The sequence below is a fragment of the Peromyscus leucopus genome, chromosome 2 (genome assembly GCF_004664715.2).
Source record: "Peromyscus leucopus breed LL Stock chromosome 2, UCI_PerLeu_2.1, whole genome shotgun sequence".
NCBI classification, from domain to species: Eukaryota; Metazoa; Chordata; class Mammalia; order Rodentia; family Cricetidae; genus Peromyscus; species Peromyscus leucopus.
In genome coordinates, this window is record NC_051064.1 from 56,384,386 (window position 1) to 56,401,285 (window position 16,900).

A 16,900-nucleotide genomic window follows, 5' to 3' on the forward strand; every position below is an offset into this window, starting at 1 on the left:
TGGATCTCGCTCTGTAGACCAGGCTGGCCTCGAACTCACAGAGATCCACCTGCCTCTGCCTCCCAAGTGCTGGGATTGAAAGTGTGCGCCACCACCACCCAGCCAAATTTAAACATTTTGTGTGTACGTTTTTTATTGTAAGTGAGAGTGCGCCATGGTATTCGTGTATAGAGTTCAGAGGACAACTCTCAGGGAGTTCTCTCTTTACATGGTTTCTGCGGTGCTCAGGCCTGCTGAGCCATCTCACTGGCCCCAGAAAACTACTCTGGGATTGACAGCATGGGTGGACCACAGTGTGTTCCATCAGCTCCATCATCAGAATGTTAGCAGTGTGGTACTGCCTCAGCTGGGGCTGAGATCTCCCGTGTTGAACGTCTGAACTACCGAGCAGGTACTCTGGGATCACCTTTCTAGGAACAGACTTTTCTAAAGCAACAGGGGAGCTGCTGTTTAAGCTCTGGCAGGAACTCCTGCTGCCCGCTGTTGCCAGGGAAGAAGACAGCCAGGAACACATAATTCAAAACATCGGTTTAGGGCTTAAGTAGAGAGCCTGCTTAGCAGCCTGGAGGCAGAGTTGGATGCCCAGCCTTGGAAAATAAATTTAGTCTTTATATTAAAAAAAAGAAGAAGAAGAATTCTAATTTCCTCGGAAGCCATTTACATTATGAGTAGGATACACTGCTGTGTTTACATTAACTAGTAAGCTCTCCTCAATAAAACATTGATTTTTGCATCCTGGCTTATCTTTACTGGAAAAGAAGACCCCAGGCCAGGTGTCCCTTCTTTCTACCATTTCCGTAGCCCTATTGGCCTGGAGGAAGGTCAGGAGGAAGGGCCTGGTGCTGCACGTTTGTGACAGACAGAAAAAGCTCTAGTGGTAAGAGACCACCCAGCCACAAAACACCAAATTGTATTCCAACTTCCCCAAAGTTAACACAAATATTTAACAGATTTACTCCAACTCATGGTCACATCTCAATAGAGCATCCAAAGCTTTGTGTTTAGCCACTTTAAATATACAAAGAATATATGTAGACTCACCTCCTCACCAATTTTGCAAGCAAAGGACAGCAATAAAACAAACAAAAAAATCGCCAGGCGGTGGTGGCGCACACCTTTAATCCCAGCACTCGGGAGGCAGAGCCAGGATCTCTGTGAGTTCGAGGCCAGCCTGGACTACCAAGTGAGTTCCAGGACAACTAAAGCTACACACAATCCTGTCTTGAAAAACCAAAACCAACAACAACAACAAAAAACTAGAAATCTTTAAATCTCAAGAGAACGTATTTAAGTTTTTGATATGCATTTATTTGTACATGAGAAAAAATACATTTAACATAAACCAGGTATGAGTGCCTTACTGCCAACAGTCTGTGGCCTCTTCTGAGACCGAATCCCACACTGCACTGATCTCCTCCAACCAGTGTTCAGGGTACCTCTCACACAAAGCCAGCCCTCTGTGCCTTACAAGTTTGTGGCCTTATCTACATTGGAATTGAGCTTAGGGATCTCAGGTACAGGAATATAACTATATATAACTGTATATATATATACACAATTCTGCTTTATTGCACAAGGTCACAATATATAGCAGGTGATTATATGACCAACCACAAGATGGATGCTGATAGGCACAAACATGTCTCTGACCACAAGTGAAGGAAAATACCAACTTGCCAACATGCAAAGGCTGTGTCAACCCTGGCGCAGACCTCATGGTTCCCGGCACTGAGGTGTGTGGAATGGGAACTCATGATGTGTTTCTGATGGCATCAGCTAAGAAACACAGGATACCAGTGTCCTGTGCTCATGAGCCACCTGCGCCCCACACATTACAGAAAGGTCACTTTAAAGCTTTTCAGAGAGTTCTTTAATCATGCCTGTAAAAAATATCACCACACTAGTTAGAATCTATTAATTACATTCTGGCATAAAAGTTCAGACAAAGTGGGTTACAAGTTATGAATTTTGTTTTTTTGTCAAGCTTAAGATGGTAGGAGACAAAGCCACCTCTGGAATATACTGCAGTTTAGTCTTGGAGAGCTCGGCGGAGAGTGACGAAATGCTTAGGAGTTAAAAATCATTAAGAAATTTAGTAATTGTTTTAAAATGCCACATAATTGACAGAGCACAAGCCAAAGCACTGTCCTCATCATTCTCCTGTACTCGACAGGAGCGCTTTACACGTAAAACTTCCACACCTGCACGGAGTGTGAGAAAACAAGCTCATTTCACTGCAGGCCAAGGAAGCTCAGGCCAGAGCCAAGGTGTGATCCCTGTCACTCACCATCCCTGAGCTGCCCCTGGACAGGCCCGTGGGTGCTCATGTTGCACGTGAACCCGGGGCCAGGAGTCACGGTGCCATCTTTCCTTTGTGAGAGTTTACCCCTTTCAAATCTTCACCGAAGCCACAGTACTTCCGTTTCAATTTGTCTGGGTCAAATCTTGTCTTCCGAGTCCTCACACCTGCATGTCTGCACTGCACTGCACAAACTCTTCCATCAGGGTTCTCCAGAGCCGCCGACCTCCTCTCCTGCTGTCCCAAAGCTTCCTAGGCTCCCCACCCTTACAGCCGGAAGAATGTTTACTTAACCAGCTTTAGCGTAGAGGTAAACGGCTGTCTTGAATTACCTGCCCCAGAAACTTCTAGCCAACTCCAGTTGAGGGTCTGATTTCAGTTTGTAGGTGTAAGCACATACTTGTATGCAATTACCCAGAGGGATGAAAAACTGTAAGACACCTTTAAAGACTGGAGATGCTAGGTATTGGCAGCTCAGGCCTTTAACTAATCCTAGCACTCAGGAGGCAGAGCCAGATGGACCTCTGTGAGCTCAAGACCAGCCTGGACTGCATGTTGAGACCCTGTCTCAAAGGATCAAAACTGGGGAGGCTGGAGTGTAGCTCATGGGTAGCACTTGCCTAGGATGTACAAGGGCCTGGGTTCCATCCCTAGCACCATTAAAAAAAAAAAAAAAAAAAGTAAGCTGACTTCTCATGACAAATCCTGGGAAACAAGTTATCTAGTACTTACAGACAGATTTTTAACATTCATAAACTACTACTCCAGAATGGATGTTATTTCAGTTGGCTTGTGAGTCATGTCACATTTACCCAGAAAATAACTGATTCCTTGGCCCGTCTGTGCCTGTTAAACCTAGCTGAGCTCCAGCCGTCAGGTGCCGAGGCTAGACCAGCCCCTCTCCCGCTGTTCTAATGGCACAGTGGTAAACCGGGCTCCTAGACTGTCAACCCTGAAGAAGTCTCTTTCCAGAGAAATGGAGAGTGAGCACTGGGAAACCACCCTCCGCTTCTCACCTCACTCTGCAGCACTGTGAAACCAAGAAAAACCCTGCAATTGTATTAACGGACTCCCCAAAGAAACTTTATGGAAGTGTTTATTTTTGAAAGTCTAGTATCGGGAACAGGACAGACAGACAAGACAGTTACTACTCACAAGGGGCAGTGCCCCTCTGGTCAGCTACGTTGGCACAGTAGCAGAAACAGGAGACCTTGCAGTGCCTGCTTCCCAGGATGAAGCACACGACAGAAGTTAACCAGGCCACCCTATCTTCTGACAAGGAATTCAGTAAGAAAGCACAAGGACATCCTAGAAGGGCTTAAAGTCACATTCAGAATTAAACAGAAAATGTTCAAAGCTAAACAGTGAAATGTAAGCTTTCGTTAGCTGCTAAACACTATCAAATCTAAATAAAGAGTTTGGATAATGACGACCTCCACAGCACTTCTTGTTTCAAAGCTAACTTCAACAATTCCCGGAACTATCCAGCCAGACGCTGTCTTCTGTCTCTGCTCCAGCCCACCATGCACTGCTTGGCTTTAATGAAGGTGATCTAAGAGCACAGAAGCAGTGAAGGAGGTGAGAGGGAGCCTGAGCAGCACTGGGGTAGGCCATGTTTCCATACAGGAGCCTAGCAGCCCCTTCCTTCCGGGAGGAAAAGGCTCCAGGCCCTTCCTCTCTCCTGGCTGACAGCTGCCTTGGAAAGACCATCAGATATGCGGCTAGTTACCAGGGAACGCTAGAGCTCCTGAGTAATGATCAAACCACAACCCTGCCGTCTGCCCACTGAAACCTTTTATTGTTTTCGTCAACGTTTTGTCCGTAGTTTATTATGGCCTGGACTTAATGACGCCAACCTGTATTTAAGCCAATCAGGAGCAAAACCACGTTGCGTTCTCTTTAGGTCTAGTTGGTTGAGAAAAACATTTCCTGTAGTGACCTTATCATACAATCTTTAACAAAAACTCGTACGTTGCATTGATTATTCCCCAGGAGATGAGTGAGCGATGGTAATTCAGATGGGCACCCCTGAAAAGATTGATCAGTTTCCTGTCCCGTTCTACCCAGATTGTCTTGAAAACCATGGGGAGAGACTGGAACGGCCCACCGATCTGAGACTGTATTCGAGCTTTTACAACATTAATTGGGAAGCATAAGAATCCCAACATGGCACCCAGCACACCTCCACAGATAAAGTCGTTGACCAAGTGCGCGCTATTCGTAGTGGCGGTAGGCAGATGCTCCTTGATGGGCCCCCGAAGGCCAAAAAAAAGGACATTGCTGAATCCATTTCGGAAGAGGATAGGCACCAAGCCTCGGTAGTACTCTGCAATTCCATGGCATCTCAGGGCCCGGAAGGCCTGGTAAGTGTTTGTGAATTTATCATGGTGCTTGTGGTCCTGAAGCAAAGTCTGGACCCTTTCTAATGGAGTGAGGACGGCCTCTGTTGTCCCGGCCAGCACGGCTGCCACACTTCTGATGGCAAACTCCGGGGTGCTGCTCACATGCTTGCGGAGCAGGCGAGACAGGTCCTCATACAGACCAAACATAAGCGCCAGCGTGGCTGTCTTCTGCATCAGTGGGGGGAGGATCCCACGATACAAGTTTCGAAACCCATCCTTCCTCAGCTGGAGAATGGCATCGCGCGTTTTGATGCCATACAGCTGCTGCCGGAAGAGGATCTTCTGAACAGGGTATGTGATGGCCACGTTGTTGAAGGCTGCGCAGCAGCCACAGAAGTAATGCTTTATCTCACCCACGTCTGCGATGTGAGTTGACAAATCCTGGCTTGAAGAGGTCAATATTGGGGACCTCTTATTATGCGCTTCTGAGTCCATCATGGTGCTTATGATCCTTCTTCTCTAGGAAATTTTTTTAACCTATAATCAATGACAAAGGTGTTACAAAGAGCAGAACACAGACTTTGCCCCAATCCCCTTTCCAATGTCCAGACTCTACATTTTTCCTTTAAAACTGGACTAGAAATACTGTTTTTAAATTAAAAAAAAAAAAAAAACAAAAAAACAACTTTTACTAGTGGCATGTATTAACGATGCTGTTTCTACACAGGCACACAGGTACAAGAGATCAGTAGTTTGTTTTCTGTGGGGTTTTGTTGCTGCTTGCTATATATAGCCCATGCTGGCCTCCCACTCCCAATCTTGAGTACTAGAATTAGAGGCTACCTCCACCATGCCTAGCTTCAGCTCACTGACTGTTTAGAATTCTTTCTGAAGAGTACTGGGGGAGTCCTGGGTCTTCCCTTTTCGACTGCAGTTAAGTGAGACTGGTTATTCTGTAATCACTCCCACCCAAACAACCCTTACAGCAGACTGAAGGGAGAACTAGACAGGAGACTCCATCTATCTGTTAGCCAGACAAGAAGGAAGTCTGGAAAATTCTAAAACACATTTGTCTCATGGAAAAGAAGGGGGCACAGAATGCAATAGTTATTTTTCATAAAACGTGATATTATGGCCGGGCGGTGGTGGCGCACGCCTTTAATCCCAGCATTTGGGAGGCAGAGGCAGGCAGATCTCTGTGAGTTCGAGGCCAGCCTGGGCTACGAGTGAGTTCCAGAAAGGCACAAAGCTACATAGAGAAACCCTGTCTCGAAAAACCAAAAAAAAAAAAGTGATATTAAAGGCCATAGGTTTATCATTGCTTTGTTAACGTAATTACTATCTAAAATTTGTTTTAATCCCCGACACCTTGAGTGTCAATCCATATAAGCAAAAGCTTTCTGAGGTTCACAATAATTCATAAAAAAAGGGGTGCGCCGTTGGTGGTGGCGCACGCCGGTAAGATTTGCTGAAGAAGGCGGAGGCAGGAGGATCACGAGTTCGAGGCCAGCCTGTTTAAGTATTAAAAATTATAAAAAAACAAAACAAAACAAACAAACAAAAAAAACAAGGGGTGCAAAGATCACTGACCCACAGTTCTTAAACACTGGCTATTCTACCCAACAATACAGCCCCACCAACTGTGAAACACTCAGAGGCGGAAGAACACTGAAAATTAAAAGGTCAGCCTAGCGTCTACATAGCCAAGTTTCAGGCCAGCTAGGGCTTCTAGTGAGACACCGTTCCCCACTTTTTTTTTTTTTGCTTGTTTATTTTTGTTTTTTTGAGACAGGATTTCTCTGTGTAGTTTTGGAGCCTGTCCTGGAGCTCGCTCTGTAGACCAGGCTGGCCTCGAACTCACAGAGATCCACCTGCCTCTGCCTCCCAAGTGCTGGGATTAAAGGCGTGTGTCACCACCGCCCGAAAGACCCTGTATCAAACAAAACAAAATAAAAAGCAGGAGAAAGTCCTTCCAGGAGATACAGCAGCAAACCACCCCAGCCACTCACTTGGTTTCCATGTATTTTGTACCTGTAAACTTTGGTCCTCTGCTAGGCATTGGGTCCTCAAAGACAATAAAGCCACGGACTAGTCAGTGAATCTGCCAAGTAAGCAAGCCCATAACAGTGTATTAACATCTATGAGAACTAAGGGTCTGTGGGCACAGGCTGCATATTTTGGGATGTGAGGCTTATAGGAGAATGAGGTTCAAGTATGTACTACGCTCTATTTTTTCATACACTATAAAGTGATTTTTCTAGTTTTTTATGTGAAAAAAGAAAAAAGAGCCCCAACGATCCACATTGTTCAAGACATAACTAGTAATTAGCAGGGCCAACCAACACTTTGATGATGTCTGTCTACCACACCTAGCAATGACTTTGGAAAGCCACCCTGGGGTCACGGTGGGTATATCTGATAGTGAGATGCAGATCTGAAGATACAGAGACAGTTCTGCTCTCCCTGAGAGGAAGCACAGTCCCAGGTCTGTCTGTTTCCATAAGATGCAATGTTCCCTCCCAAAACAAAAGACAGGGCCTAGGAGATGGCTCAGCAGTCAAGGTGCCTGCCAGGTGCCTGCCACCAAGGCCAGTGGTCCGCGTTTGATCCTGGAGCTACACAGTAGGAGGAGAGAAGCGACTCCACAAGCGGTCTTCAGACCTCAACATAACGTGTGCTACCCCCACACGAGATAAAGAAAAACGTAATTTACAAATACTTAAAAAGAAAACCAACCACAAACATGGTCAAACAGCCGGTCTAGCAAGGCCTGGAGGTTTCCTGCAATCTCCCACTCAGAAAGCTGAAGCAAGGGGGCGGGAAGTTTGGGGCCAGCGTGGCTATATAAAAGATTCCACTTGGAGACAATTCCTACATTCCAAGACCACCTGGAAATCGCCTTTTATTTGGGGACAAAACAGTAATTTGGCTCTACTTGCTAATTTAAATTGTCTTTTTTTCTTTAAATTTTTTCCGGTTTCTAAGACAAGGTTTTTCTGAGTAGCCCTGGCTGTCCTGGAACTCACTCTATAGATCAGGCTGGCTCTGAACTCATCGAGTCCATCTTCCTCTGCCTCCCGAGTGCTGGGATTAAAAAGATGCTTCGCCATGCCCTACCTATGATTTACCTATGTAGGAGTGTATGCAGTCACATGCACTTGCTGGCAGGTGCCTGGGAAGCTAGCCGAGTGTGTTGGATCATTCCCTGGCACTGGAGTCACAGGTGGTTGTGAACCCCCAACATGAGGACTGGGGACTGGGGACTGCTTTCTGAAAGGGTAGCAAGTACTCTTAACCACCTCTCAAAGGCCCTTATTTTTTTAATGAACTATTCTCCTATAGTAAGAGACCACACTTAACAAATCAGCAGCAAAATAGTACATAACCCAGTTTACAAATGAGCAAAGGCCTTGTGGCAGAGGCAGGAAAATCAGCTGAACAGTGGTTCTCAACCTTCCTAATGCTGTGACCCTTTATTATGGTTCCTCACATTGTGGTGACCCCCAGTCATAAAATTATTTCATTGCTACTTCATAATTGTAATTTTGCTAGTTATGAATCGTAAATATCTGATATGCAGGGTATCTGACGCCTGTGAAAGGATCGTTTGACCCCCAAAAGGGTTGCAACCCACAGGTTGAGAACCACTACTGCAGACATGGACAAGACAAGTAACCTGGAGCAGCTGTGCAGACCACACCTCAGAAACAAGGTGGAAGGAGAGAACTAATCCCCAAAGGTTGTCCTCTGACCTCCACAGGCCCAGCAGAGCACGTGCATGCACACAGACAGGACCTGGTGCACTATTACTGGACTGTGAAATGCTACGCTGCTATGGTAAACTACTGTGGTTCTTGGTGAATTCCAAACAGAACTGTCGATGATCAGCCTCTCAGCTGCAGGCACGTGACCTGTGCTCACAGCAGCACCTCTCAAGAGGTGGGAAGTTACAAACCTAAGCCACACCTCAAGGAGTCCAAAGGGAAAGGAAACTAGTCAAACTGTCCAAGTCTCTGATTTGAATAGAAACAAAAGCCTCTGAAATTCTTCAAGTTTTCCCTCCATTACCACGCTACGCTGCTGAAAACTGCCAACAGTCAGAACAAAACCATTCAAGAGAAAGCAGAGGCAGAGCCCAGGCCAGGGAACTCGGAAGCTGCAGACATGGAACAGGACAGCACCCAGCCAGGTCTCCTCCTAAGAATACAACCTAGGGAATGATTTAGAGGCCCGCCACAGCAGCAGCTGCGCTCTCCAGCTCTTCTCCCGCACCACTGGAACTACCGTGAACTTTGTTCAATGCTCTCAGGACTAGGAAATGGTCTCAGAGATACTGGAATCAGAGCTGAGGTAGCACACAGGGTCCTTAGAACCTACTAGTTGTCTGAATCAGAATCCCAGCTCTACCACACATGTCCCTGTGAGCTTTGACGAGTCTTGTCTGTGAGACACAGATATTACCTACCTCCGAGACGGGCTCAATTCATCGAATTAATACATGGAGAGCACCCTTGGGTGGTCTGGAGTACAGAACGTACTCAACAAGGCTGAACTATGTTACTGTTCTTTTCTGAAGTACTTATTTGATGGAGAGATGATCTTCAGGTTGTATCCTGATAAATCCATTATGAGATAAAAATGCATTTAACTATTTTTGGTGCTGGGGATTAAACCATGGTCTACCACTGGGCTTTACCCCCAGCCCCTACCTAACCTACCGAGCACTGGTTGTTTACTGCTGTGATTGTGTGGCTGACGGGAGCCGTGGCTGACGGGAGCTGTGGCTCACTGCTTGCCTTCAGCAAGAGAGCACGGCACCACTTACACCACTAGCCAGTGAAAAGTACATAAGTTGCAATTCCTACGAAACACGTCTCACTTTCACCCCATCAAAAAGTCAAAACAGGGCTGCTAATGTAGCTCAGCCCTGCACAGAAGAAAAAGCCAAAGCATTCTAAATGAAGCCAAAGACTGTACCTCTAGCCTCAGGACACAGAGATGGCCCTGCTGGCCTTGGTCAAATATCCTTTCAGCTGAATAACATTCGCCAAGATTTTTTGTTTTGGTTTTTTGGTGCGTGCTGAGTTAGGGCTCTGTCACTAAGCCACCCTCCCGACTTCACTTGCTAGAATTTTTTTCCCCCTCCCCCCACTGTTCCCCAGGTATCCATCCCAGTTTCTGATTTTCACATCAAGCTTCAGTAGCTGTTCTGGCTTTATAAGAGCAAATCTATGGTCTCTCTTATTACTCTGTGGGACAATTTAAACGCTATCATCATTATTATACTTTAAAGTTTACAAGAATTCACCTGTGACACCGACTGAGCCTGTCATTGATGATGACAGCTTTCTGGTAACTTCCCCAATGTTTCCCATTGTCAGCCTTCTCTCTTCTGGGGTCAATATTGGTAACTGCATCCTTAAAAAAGAGAAGGTTAAAAAAAAAAACAAAAACCCTGGTTGTAGCCCGAATCTTAGAAGGTCTTATTAATAAAACAAACCTGAAGCCAGGTAGTGGGGGGTGAATGCTGGAAGATCAGAGAAGCAGAACAAGCCACAGCCACCTCACCTCGCCAATTCCTCAGCTGATCCTGTTTCCTCAGACTAGAAGCCTCTGTGTCCTCATCCGGAATCAATCTCAGCTGAAATGTGCTGCTCAAACGCCTAAAAGCTTAACCAGGCTCTAGTTCCTGGTCCTCACGCCTTATACACCTCTCTGCTTTCTGCCATCACTTCCTGGGATTAAAGGTGTGTGTCACCATGCCTGGCTGTTTCCAGTGTGGCTTTGAACTCACAGAGATCCGGATGGATCTCTGTCTCCCAAGTGATAGAATTAAAGGTGTGAGTGCCACCATTTTCTGGCCTCTGTATCTAGTGGCTGTTCTGTTCTCTGACCCCAGATAAGTTTATTAGGGTGCACAATATATTGGGGAACACAATACCACCACACCTGGTTTAATTTCTATACTCAGGTCTGTTTGCATCTGTCCCCTTTTTCTGAGCAGTGGTCAGTTGCTAATGTCCCCACACTCAATGAAGAGCTGACTGCCGACGCTCTTCCCCACCTCCCCATCCCAAAACAGTCAACATCTGCTGTGATTCCAAACCTCTACAGAACGTGACACGATACTATTGTCCTTTCTTTTTATTTTTTAAACTATGTGTATGTATGGGGGTGTGTGTGGTGTGTGTGTGTGTGTGTGTGTGTGCATATGAGTGCAGGTGCCGGGAGAGGTATCAGACCCACCCTGGGAGTTAGACTTACAGGGGCTATGAACCACCTGATGTATATATGCTCTGGAAGAGCAGTATATATATGCTCTTAACCTCTGAGGCATCTCTCCAGCCCCTTGCCTTTCTTAATGTACAGAGGTCTGTAATTTACTACGGTGAATTTAAAATAACGTCCTATAGGCATGTGACAGGTCTACCAAATACTGAGCCTGTTAATGATTAGCTGCTTGATCTTCAACATCCGTGCGTTTTACTGCTCCAGTTGACAGGCACGAGGTAAAAACTTTTCTTGGTTTGAGACCAGGTCTTGCTTTATAGCCTGGCCCAGCCTGGCCACAAACTCATAATCCTCCTGCCTCAGGCTCTAAATGCTGTAATTATAGATACTACCAGGCCTGTCTAAAACTAGTTTTTGTTTTGTTTTGTTTTGTAGACAGGGTCTCTCTATGTCGCTCTGACTATACTTAACTCCCTCTGTAGCCCAGGCTGGCCCTGGCCCTGAACTCTCAGAGATCCATCTGCCTCAGCCTCCCAAGTGCTGGGATTAAAGGTGTGTGTCACCACACCTGGCTGGAACTCTTAGTAGTACTATACTCAACAATATAGGACTAGCTAATGTTTGTCAATCTTAGACTAAACAAGATTTTAAAAATTAAAACCTGGCACAGAAATGCCTGATACTATACGTCTCGTTCTTCTTTAGTTTCATAGTTAACATTAAAATCAACAAAAATCCCCAAGTGTGGTTGCCCAAGTTTTTAATCTCAGCACTCAGAGGCAGGAGGATCTCTGTGAGATCAAGACCTGCCTAGTCTACATATTGAGTTCTCAGAAATCCAGGGCTAAATAGAGACCCCATCTCAAAAAAGCAAATCAAACAAACAAAACCCACAAATCAACAAAAACATTTAATGTACATAATCATACAATATCCTAACAATTTATAAATTCAAAGAATATTTCAGTTTTACACTGTGAACACTTTATTTACAGGGTCTCACCATCTAGCCAAGGCTGGCCCAGAGTTCAGTATGTAGCAGAGGCTGGTCAGGATTTTCCACCATGCCCAGCTAACAATATACTTAAAATTCTAAAGCCACCATCGAATAGCTGTTTACACCATGGTCCTGGACAAACTCAAATTATTTGTGCACTTCAACAATAAAAATTTTGTTCATAACCGGGCGGTGGTGGTGCACACCTTTAATCCCAGCACTCGGGAGGCAGAGTCAGGTGGATCTCTGTGAGTTCGAGGCCAGCCTGGGCTACCAAGTAAGTTCCAGGAAAGGCGTAAAGCTACACAGAGAAACCCTGTCTTGAAAACCAAAAAACAAAAACAAAAAATTTGTTCATGTCTGGGAATGTTCAACAAGAATGCTTACCTACTGCATGTTCAATCTTCAACACTGCAAAACAAACAAAGGTCATATTTACTTTTCATTTTTATAGAACTTGTCCTAGCTGGGCAGTAGAGCCACGCGCCTTTAATCCCAGCACTCGGGAGGCAGAGCCAGGTGGATCTCTGTAAGTTTGAGGCCAGCCTGGTCTACAGAGTGAGATCCAGGACAGCATCAAAACTACACAGAGAAACCCTGTCTCGAAAAAAAGAAAGAAAATAAAAAAATAGAACTCGTCATTCTGTTACTTAACAAAATTTCGCAAGTTAAAATTGTTCCATTTGGGGCTGGAGAGATGGCTCTGAGGTTAAGAACACTGCTTGCTCTTCCAAAGGTCCTGAGTTCAATTCCCAGCACCCACATGGTGGCTCACAACCATCTGTAATGAAATCGGGTGCCCTCTTCTGGCCTGCGGGGATATGTGCAGCCAGAACACTGTATACATAATAAATAAATAAATCTTTAAAAAAAAAAATTGTTCCATTTGGCCAGGCATGACACACATTTTAGTTCCAGCACTTGAGAGGCAGAGGCAGGCCCACCTCTGGTTCAAGGCCAGCCAGGGCTACACAGATAAACCCTGTCACAGAGCCCCTCCCCACAAAGCTGCTCCATTCAATCAGTAATGGCCAAAATAATGGACCTTGTTAGTAAGCAAACAGAAAACAGCCTCGGAAAGCAGTTATGGACCTCTCTACAAACTATAAGAAATCTTAGGAATATTGCTGAACATTTAGATTATTAAATATTAAAAGTTCTATACAGAAAAAATATACGTGTGTATGTATGTATATATACATATATATGTATACACACACACACACATATATATATATATATTTGGTTTTTCAAGACAGGGTTTCTCTGTGTAGCTTTTGGTGCCTGTCCTGAAACTCAGTCTAGACCAGGCTGGCCCTGAACCCACAGAGATCCACCTGCCTCTGCCTCCCGAGTGCTGGGATTAAAGGCGTGCGCCACCACTGCCCGACTATGTTTGTTTTATTTTTTGAGACAGGGTTTCTGGGTATCCCTGGCTGTCCAGGAATGTGCTTTGTAGACCAGGCTGGCCTCGAACTCACAGATCCACCTGCCTCTGCCTCCCGAGGGCTGGGATTAAAGGGGAGCGCCACCACACCTGGCAAAAAAATGTTTTGAAAACTTCCCAGACCTAAGACTTAAAGCTCAGACTTAAAATGTAACCCATTAGGGTGGCATGACCAGGCTGCAGGCCAAGCCTTTAACAGCAGAGGCATGTCTGCAGCCCATGCCCAGGTTCTTGAGGCAACAGGAGAAGGAAAATACTGTGCAGTATCCTGGTAGGAGTTTAGAATATGAGAGCAGGCAAGATGGCTCATCAGATAAAGGAGCTTGCTGCCAAGCCTGATGACCTGAGTTCAATCCCAGTAATTCACAGGATGGAAGAAAGAATGATTCTGGAAAGTTGTCCTCTGATCTCCACAAAAGCACAGTGGCACATTAGATCTCCTTCCCCAAATGCTTTTTAAAAATTTAAAATATGGCATGTTTGATTACTATACTTTGAATAAATGCATGACTAAACCCTGCTAAAATGGTTTCTACTTAAGTTATAGTAATGATAATCCTTTGCAATTTACTACAAAGTTTATTTACCATAACTGCCATAGTTTGCTACATAAGGCACTCAACTTATCCCAAAGTAAGGGAGCAAAATCAACTTTCATCCAACAAGGGTCAAACACTTCTGTGATGTAAGAGACGGTGCAAATTCTAAACACTCAAAGTAACTTGCAGCCCACAGGGATATGCAAAACCCAGATGTGACCTTAGTACAAAGGTCTTGGTCCAAAAACAGGGCAGAGGGCGACTGTAATTCTCAAAGGATGTCAATTTCCACTAGTCAGCAGGTCTGAGTCAGCATTCAAAAACAAGGTTAGCCAGGGTTCAAGTACCGGTTACAGCAAGATTTTGCCACTGCAAATACAAAGCACATCTATGACGAAAATCCAGTCTTTTAGCTGCCTTTTATCTGACAAAGTGAGTCGACCTAAAGAAGCGCTAGGGGTGACTCGGGGTTGTTTCTGTGTGCCCTGGACCCGATTCTAGGAATCCTTTCAAAGCAAAGATCCCTTTTGGCATGCCCACTCCACGTAGAACTCAGTATTCTGCTCAGCAGACTACATGTAAAAACAAACAGAAGGTGGGCACTAGGAGCAGCTGGGCAGCCTGTAGGGGCCAAGACAAAGGTTATGCTAAAAGGCCTAAACATGGCCGAGGCGCTGACACCCTCTACCTACACTTGATGCTAACAATCCCCAGAGAACGGAACGATTGACGCCCGCCCACCGGCTCAGCTCTGTTCCGACTGTTTACAGCCCGATGCAACATGGTGTCTGTCTCAGAACGAGCATTCTCCAGGCTTCCATTTGCACACTCCGCGAGGACCGGAAGGCGCTGGGCGGAATCGCCAGCACCACGGGGAACCCCGGGCCGCCGCGATGCCGCCGCCGCGGGGCGCACACAAAGGCCGATTCCTTCCCGGGCCCGAGGCTCCCCCGCCCCAAGCTGTGGGCGCCTCCCGGGGGCCCAGGAGCGCCGCGGCAGCCCAGGCCCTGGGCGGGAGCCGCCGCGCCCCGGGCGAGCGCGATGCGCGCGAGCAGGGCCTGGGGTTCGCCCGGCCGCGGCCCTGCTTCAGGCCTCCCTCCCGGTCGCTCCAGAAGCTGGGACACCCAGGCCGCCGCTCCCACCCCACCCCGGGACTCACCCACGGCCGCGGGCGCCCGCCCGCAGGACGGCCGGCGAGCCAGCCCGCGCCCGCGCAGGCGCAGAGCGGGCCCGACCCAGGCGGGGGTGGGGTCGAAGCGTCGTCGGGCCACGTGATCGGGACACCGCCTTGCTCGGCGGGTGGCGACTGCCGGGACTCCCGTGTGTGTGCCGCCTGGGGCTGGGTGGCGACGCGGTCCACACCTTTGGCCCGGCTCGGGGGTGCCGCTAGTCCCCTCGCTTTACGCTGAGGCTCTACGGTGGCCTCGCTGTGCCACAATCAGCCAGCGCGTCCCCTAGCGTGGGGCCTGTCGAGTTCGTGGAGAGAGCCAAGGATGTGGATCGCGCGTGCGGGAGGGCTGGAAAGCGTCCGGTTCCCGGGGTCTCTTGGCGGAGAGCTCTTTGTCACCGCCCTCCACAAGATACCCGTGTGTGCATGAAGTCCTACACGGCCGCTCTTTCCTTAGAGGCTCACACAGTTTGCGGGGTCTTGGAAGGAGCGCTCTGCCCGGAGTTCACGGAATTGTAGCCCTGGCACTTTCTGAGTGTCTTTGGGCAAGTGATTTCGTCTCGTCCGTGAATGTGTTCCTCGGTGACCTTCCCACAATGGTTCTGATTTGTACAGGGCCGCAGGCGACAGAAGTGAGAATTTGACCGAAGGGTCAAGAGGTCAGCCTGCCTGGGGGAGGCTCCTTGGCAGACTCGGGGATGTGTGAAGCGCTTGCCACTTAAGACTGGGGTTATCCCACCATCAGGGATCATCTCCAGGTGGGTGTCCCCAGCCTGCCCAGTGTTTACTTGCTTCTGAAGGTGTCGGAGACCACGCCTACCCCCCAGACCACGCCTTCCTGCGTCAGCAGACAGACACGTCAATCTTTCCGTGTTGCAAAGCATCCTTATCTTATACAAAGTTCACCTAGACAACCACTCAATCGAGTTTTTAAGGGGGAAAATTACAAAACACTTATTTTTTCAGTAAGTTGACTTTAATGTTAGTGCGTGTGTATAGGTGTCCAGGAAGGCCAGACAGGGCTTCAGGGCCCTTGATGCAGGAGTTACAGATGGCTGTGGGCGGTCCCATGTGGGTACCACACTCAGGTCCTCTCTGCAAGAGCAGTACATGTTCTTAACCGCGCGCGACCCCTCCGACACCCAACCCTCAAGCCACACTGAGAGCGTCCTCTGCCACGAAGTTATGGGCACCTAGGTTGAGCACACCTTTGAGGAGGTGGGGACCCGCCGTGCAGCAGCAGGTGCCTCTAAGGGAGTTCAGAGTCTGGTGGAGGATACAAAAACGAAGGCTAAATGCAGAAGTACGAGGGGCTTTTCCCCTTGAGAGGGAACCAGGGATGATGGACTCACAGGGTAGGAGGTGTTTGAGCTGGGCCTCAGAGGATGAGGGGATGGAATGTGGGCCAGTAGAGGAAGTCACAGCAGTGGGGGTCGGGTGGGGGGTGTGAGACTGTAAAGGTCAGATGGGGGCTGTTAGTGCAAACCTCTCCTGGCAGGCGCACAGGGACAGAGTTGTTTGATCATGGACTAATGTCAAAGCCACACTAGGTTTAGAACAATTAACCAGGCAACAACTGGGGACACCGACCTCGAAATGGTGTGGCTTTGGCTTCTGTGAATTTCTATTCAAATGTATTATTCAAAGAGCAAAGACACCAGGCAGGTGTCCATTGTGTCTGTAGCATGAATCATTCATTTCAGTTTAGAATGGAGAGGTTATTGTTATGATACAGAACTCGGGAGTCTTCAGAGGGTAGAACCAAGGTGCCCCACAGCAGGTGAGAGACGGAGGTGCCCTACAGGCAGGCCTCAGTGAATTGTTTTATTTTGGTAGGGGGGAGAGGGGGAGAGAGAGGGAGAGGGAAAGAGGAAAGG

General features: G+C 47.4%; 1 protein-coding gene across 11 annotated transcripts; it reads right to left on the minus strand.

Moving 5' to 3' along the window:
- Positions 1 to 1,286: 1,286 nt before the first annotated feature.
- Positions 1,287 to 15,246, minus strand: Slc25a51 (solute carrier family 25 member 51). 11 transcript variants are annotated; one of them, XM_028859506.2, is made up of 5 exons: positions 15,015 to 15,094; positions 12,257 to 12,280; positions 9,950 to 10,059; positions 6,673 to 6,742; positions 1,287 to 5,178 (listed from the first exon to the last, which is right to left on the minus strand). In XM_028859506.2, exon 5 carries the CDS (start codon positions 5,137 to 5,139, stop codon positions 4,243 to 4,245), a length of 897 nt encoding a protein of 298 aa, XP_028715339.1. In that variant the 5' UTR covers positions 5,140 to 5,178; positions 6,673 to 6,742; positions 9,950 to 10,059; positions 12,257 to 12,280; positions 15,015 to 15,094; the 3' UTR covers positions 1,287 to 4,242. The 11 variants fall into 11 exon arrangements, 10 of the variants coding, with proteins under 10 accessions (XP_028715339.1, XP_028715340.1, XP_028715343.1 ...); XM_028859507.2 differs by lacking the exon at positions 15,015 to 15,094 and adding an exon at positions 14,597 to 14,680; XM_028859510.2 differs by lacking the exon at positions 6,673 to 6,742.
- Between the last annotated feature and the right edge of the window lie 1,654 nt (positions 15,247 to 16,900).

Excerpts from the sequence above, each read along its gene's own strand:
- Slc25a51 (XM_028859512.2), bottom strand. The coding sequence starts at position 5,139 with ATGATGGACTCAGAAGCGCATAATAAGAGGTCCCCAATATTGACCTCT.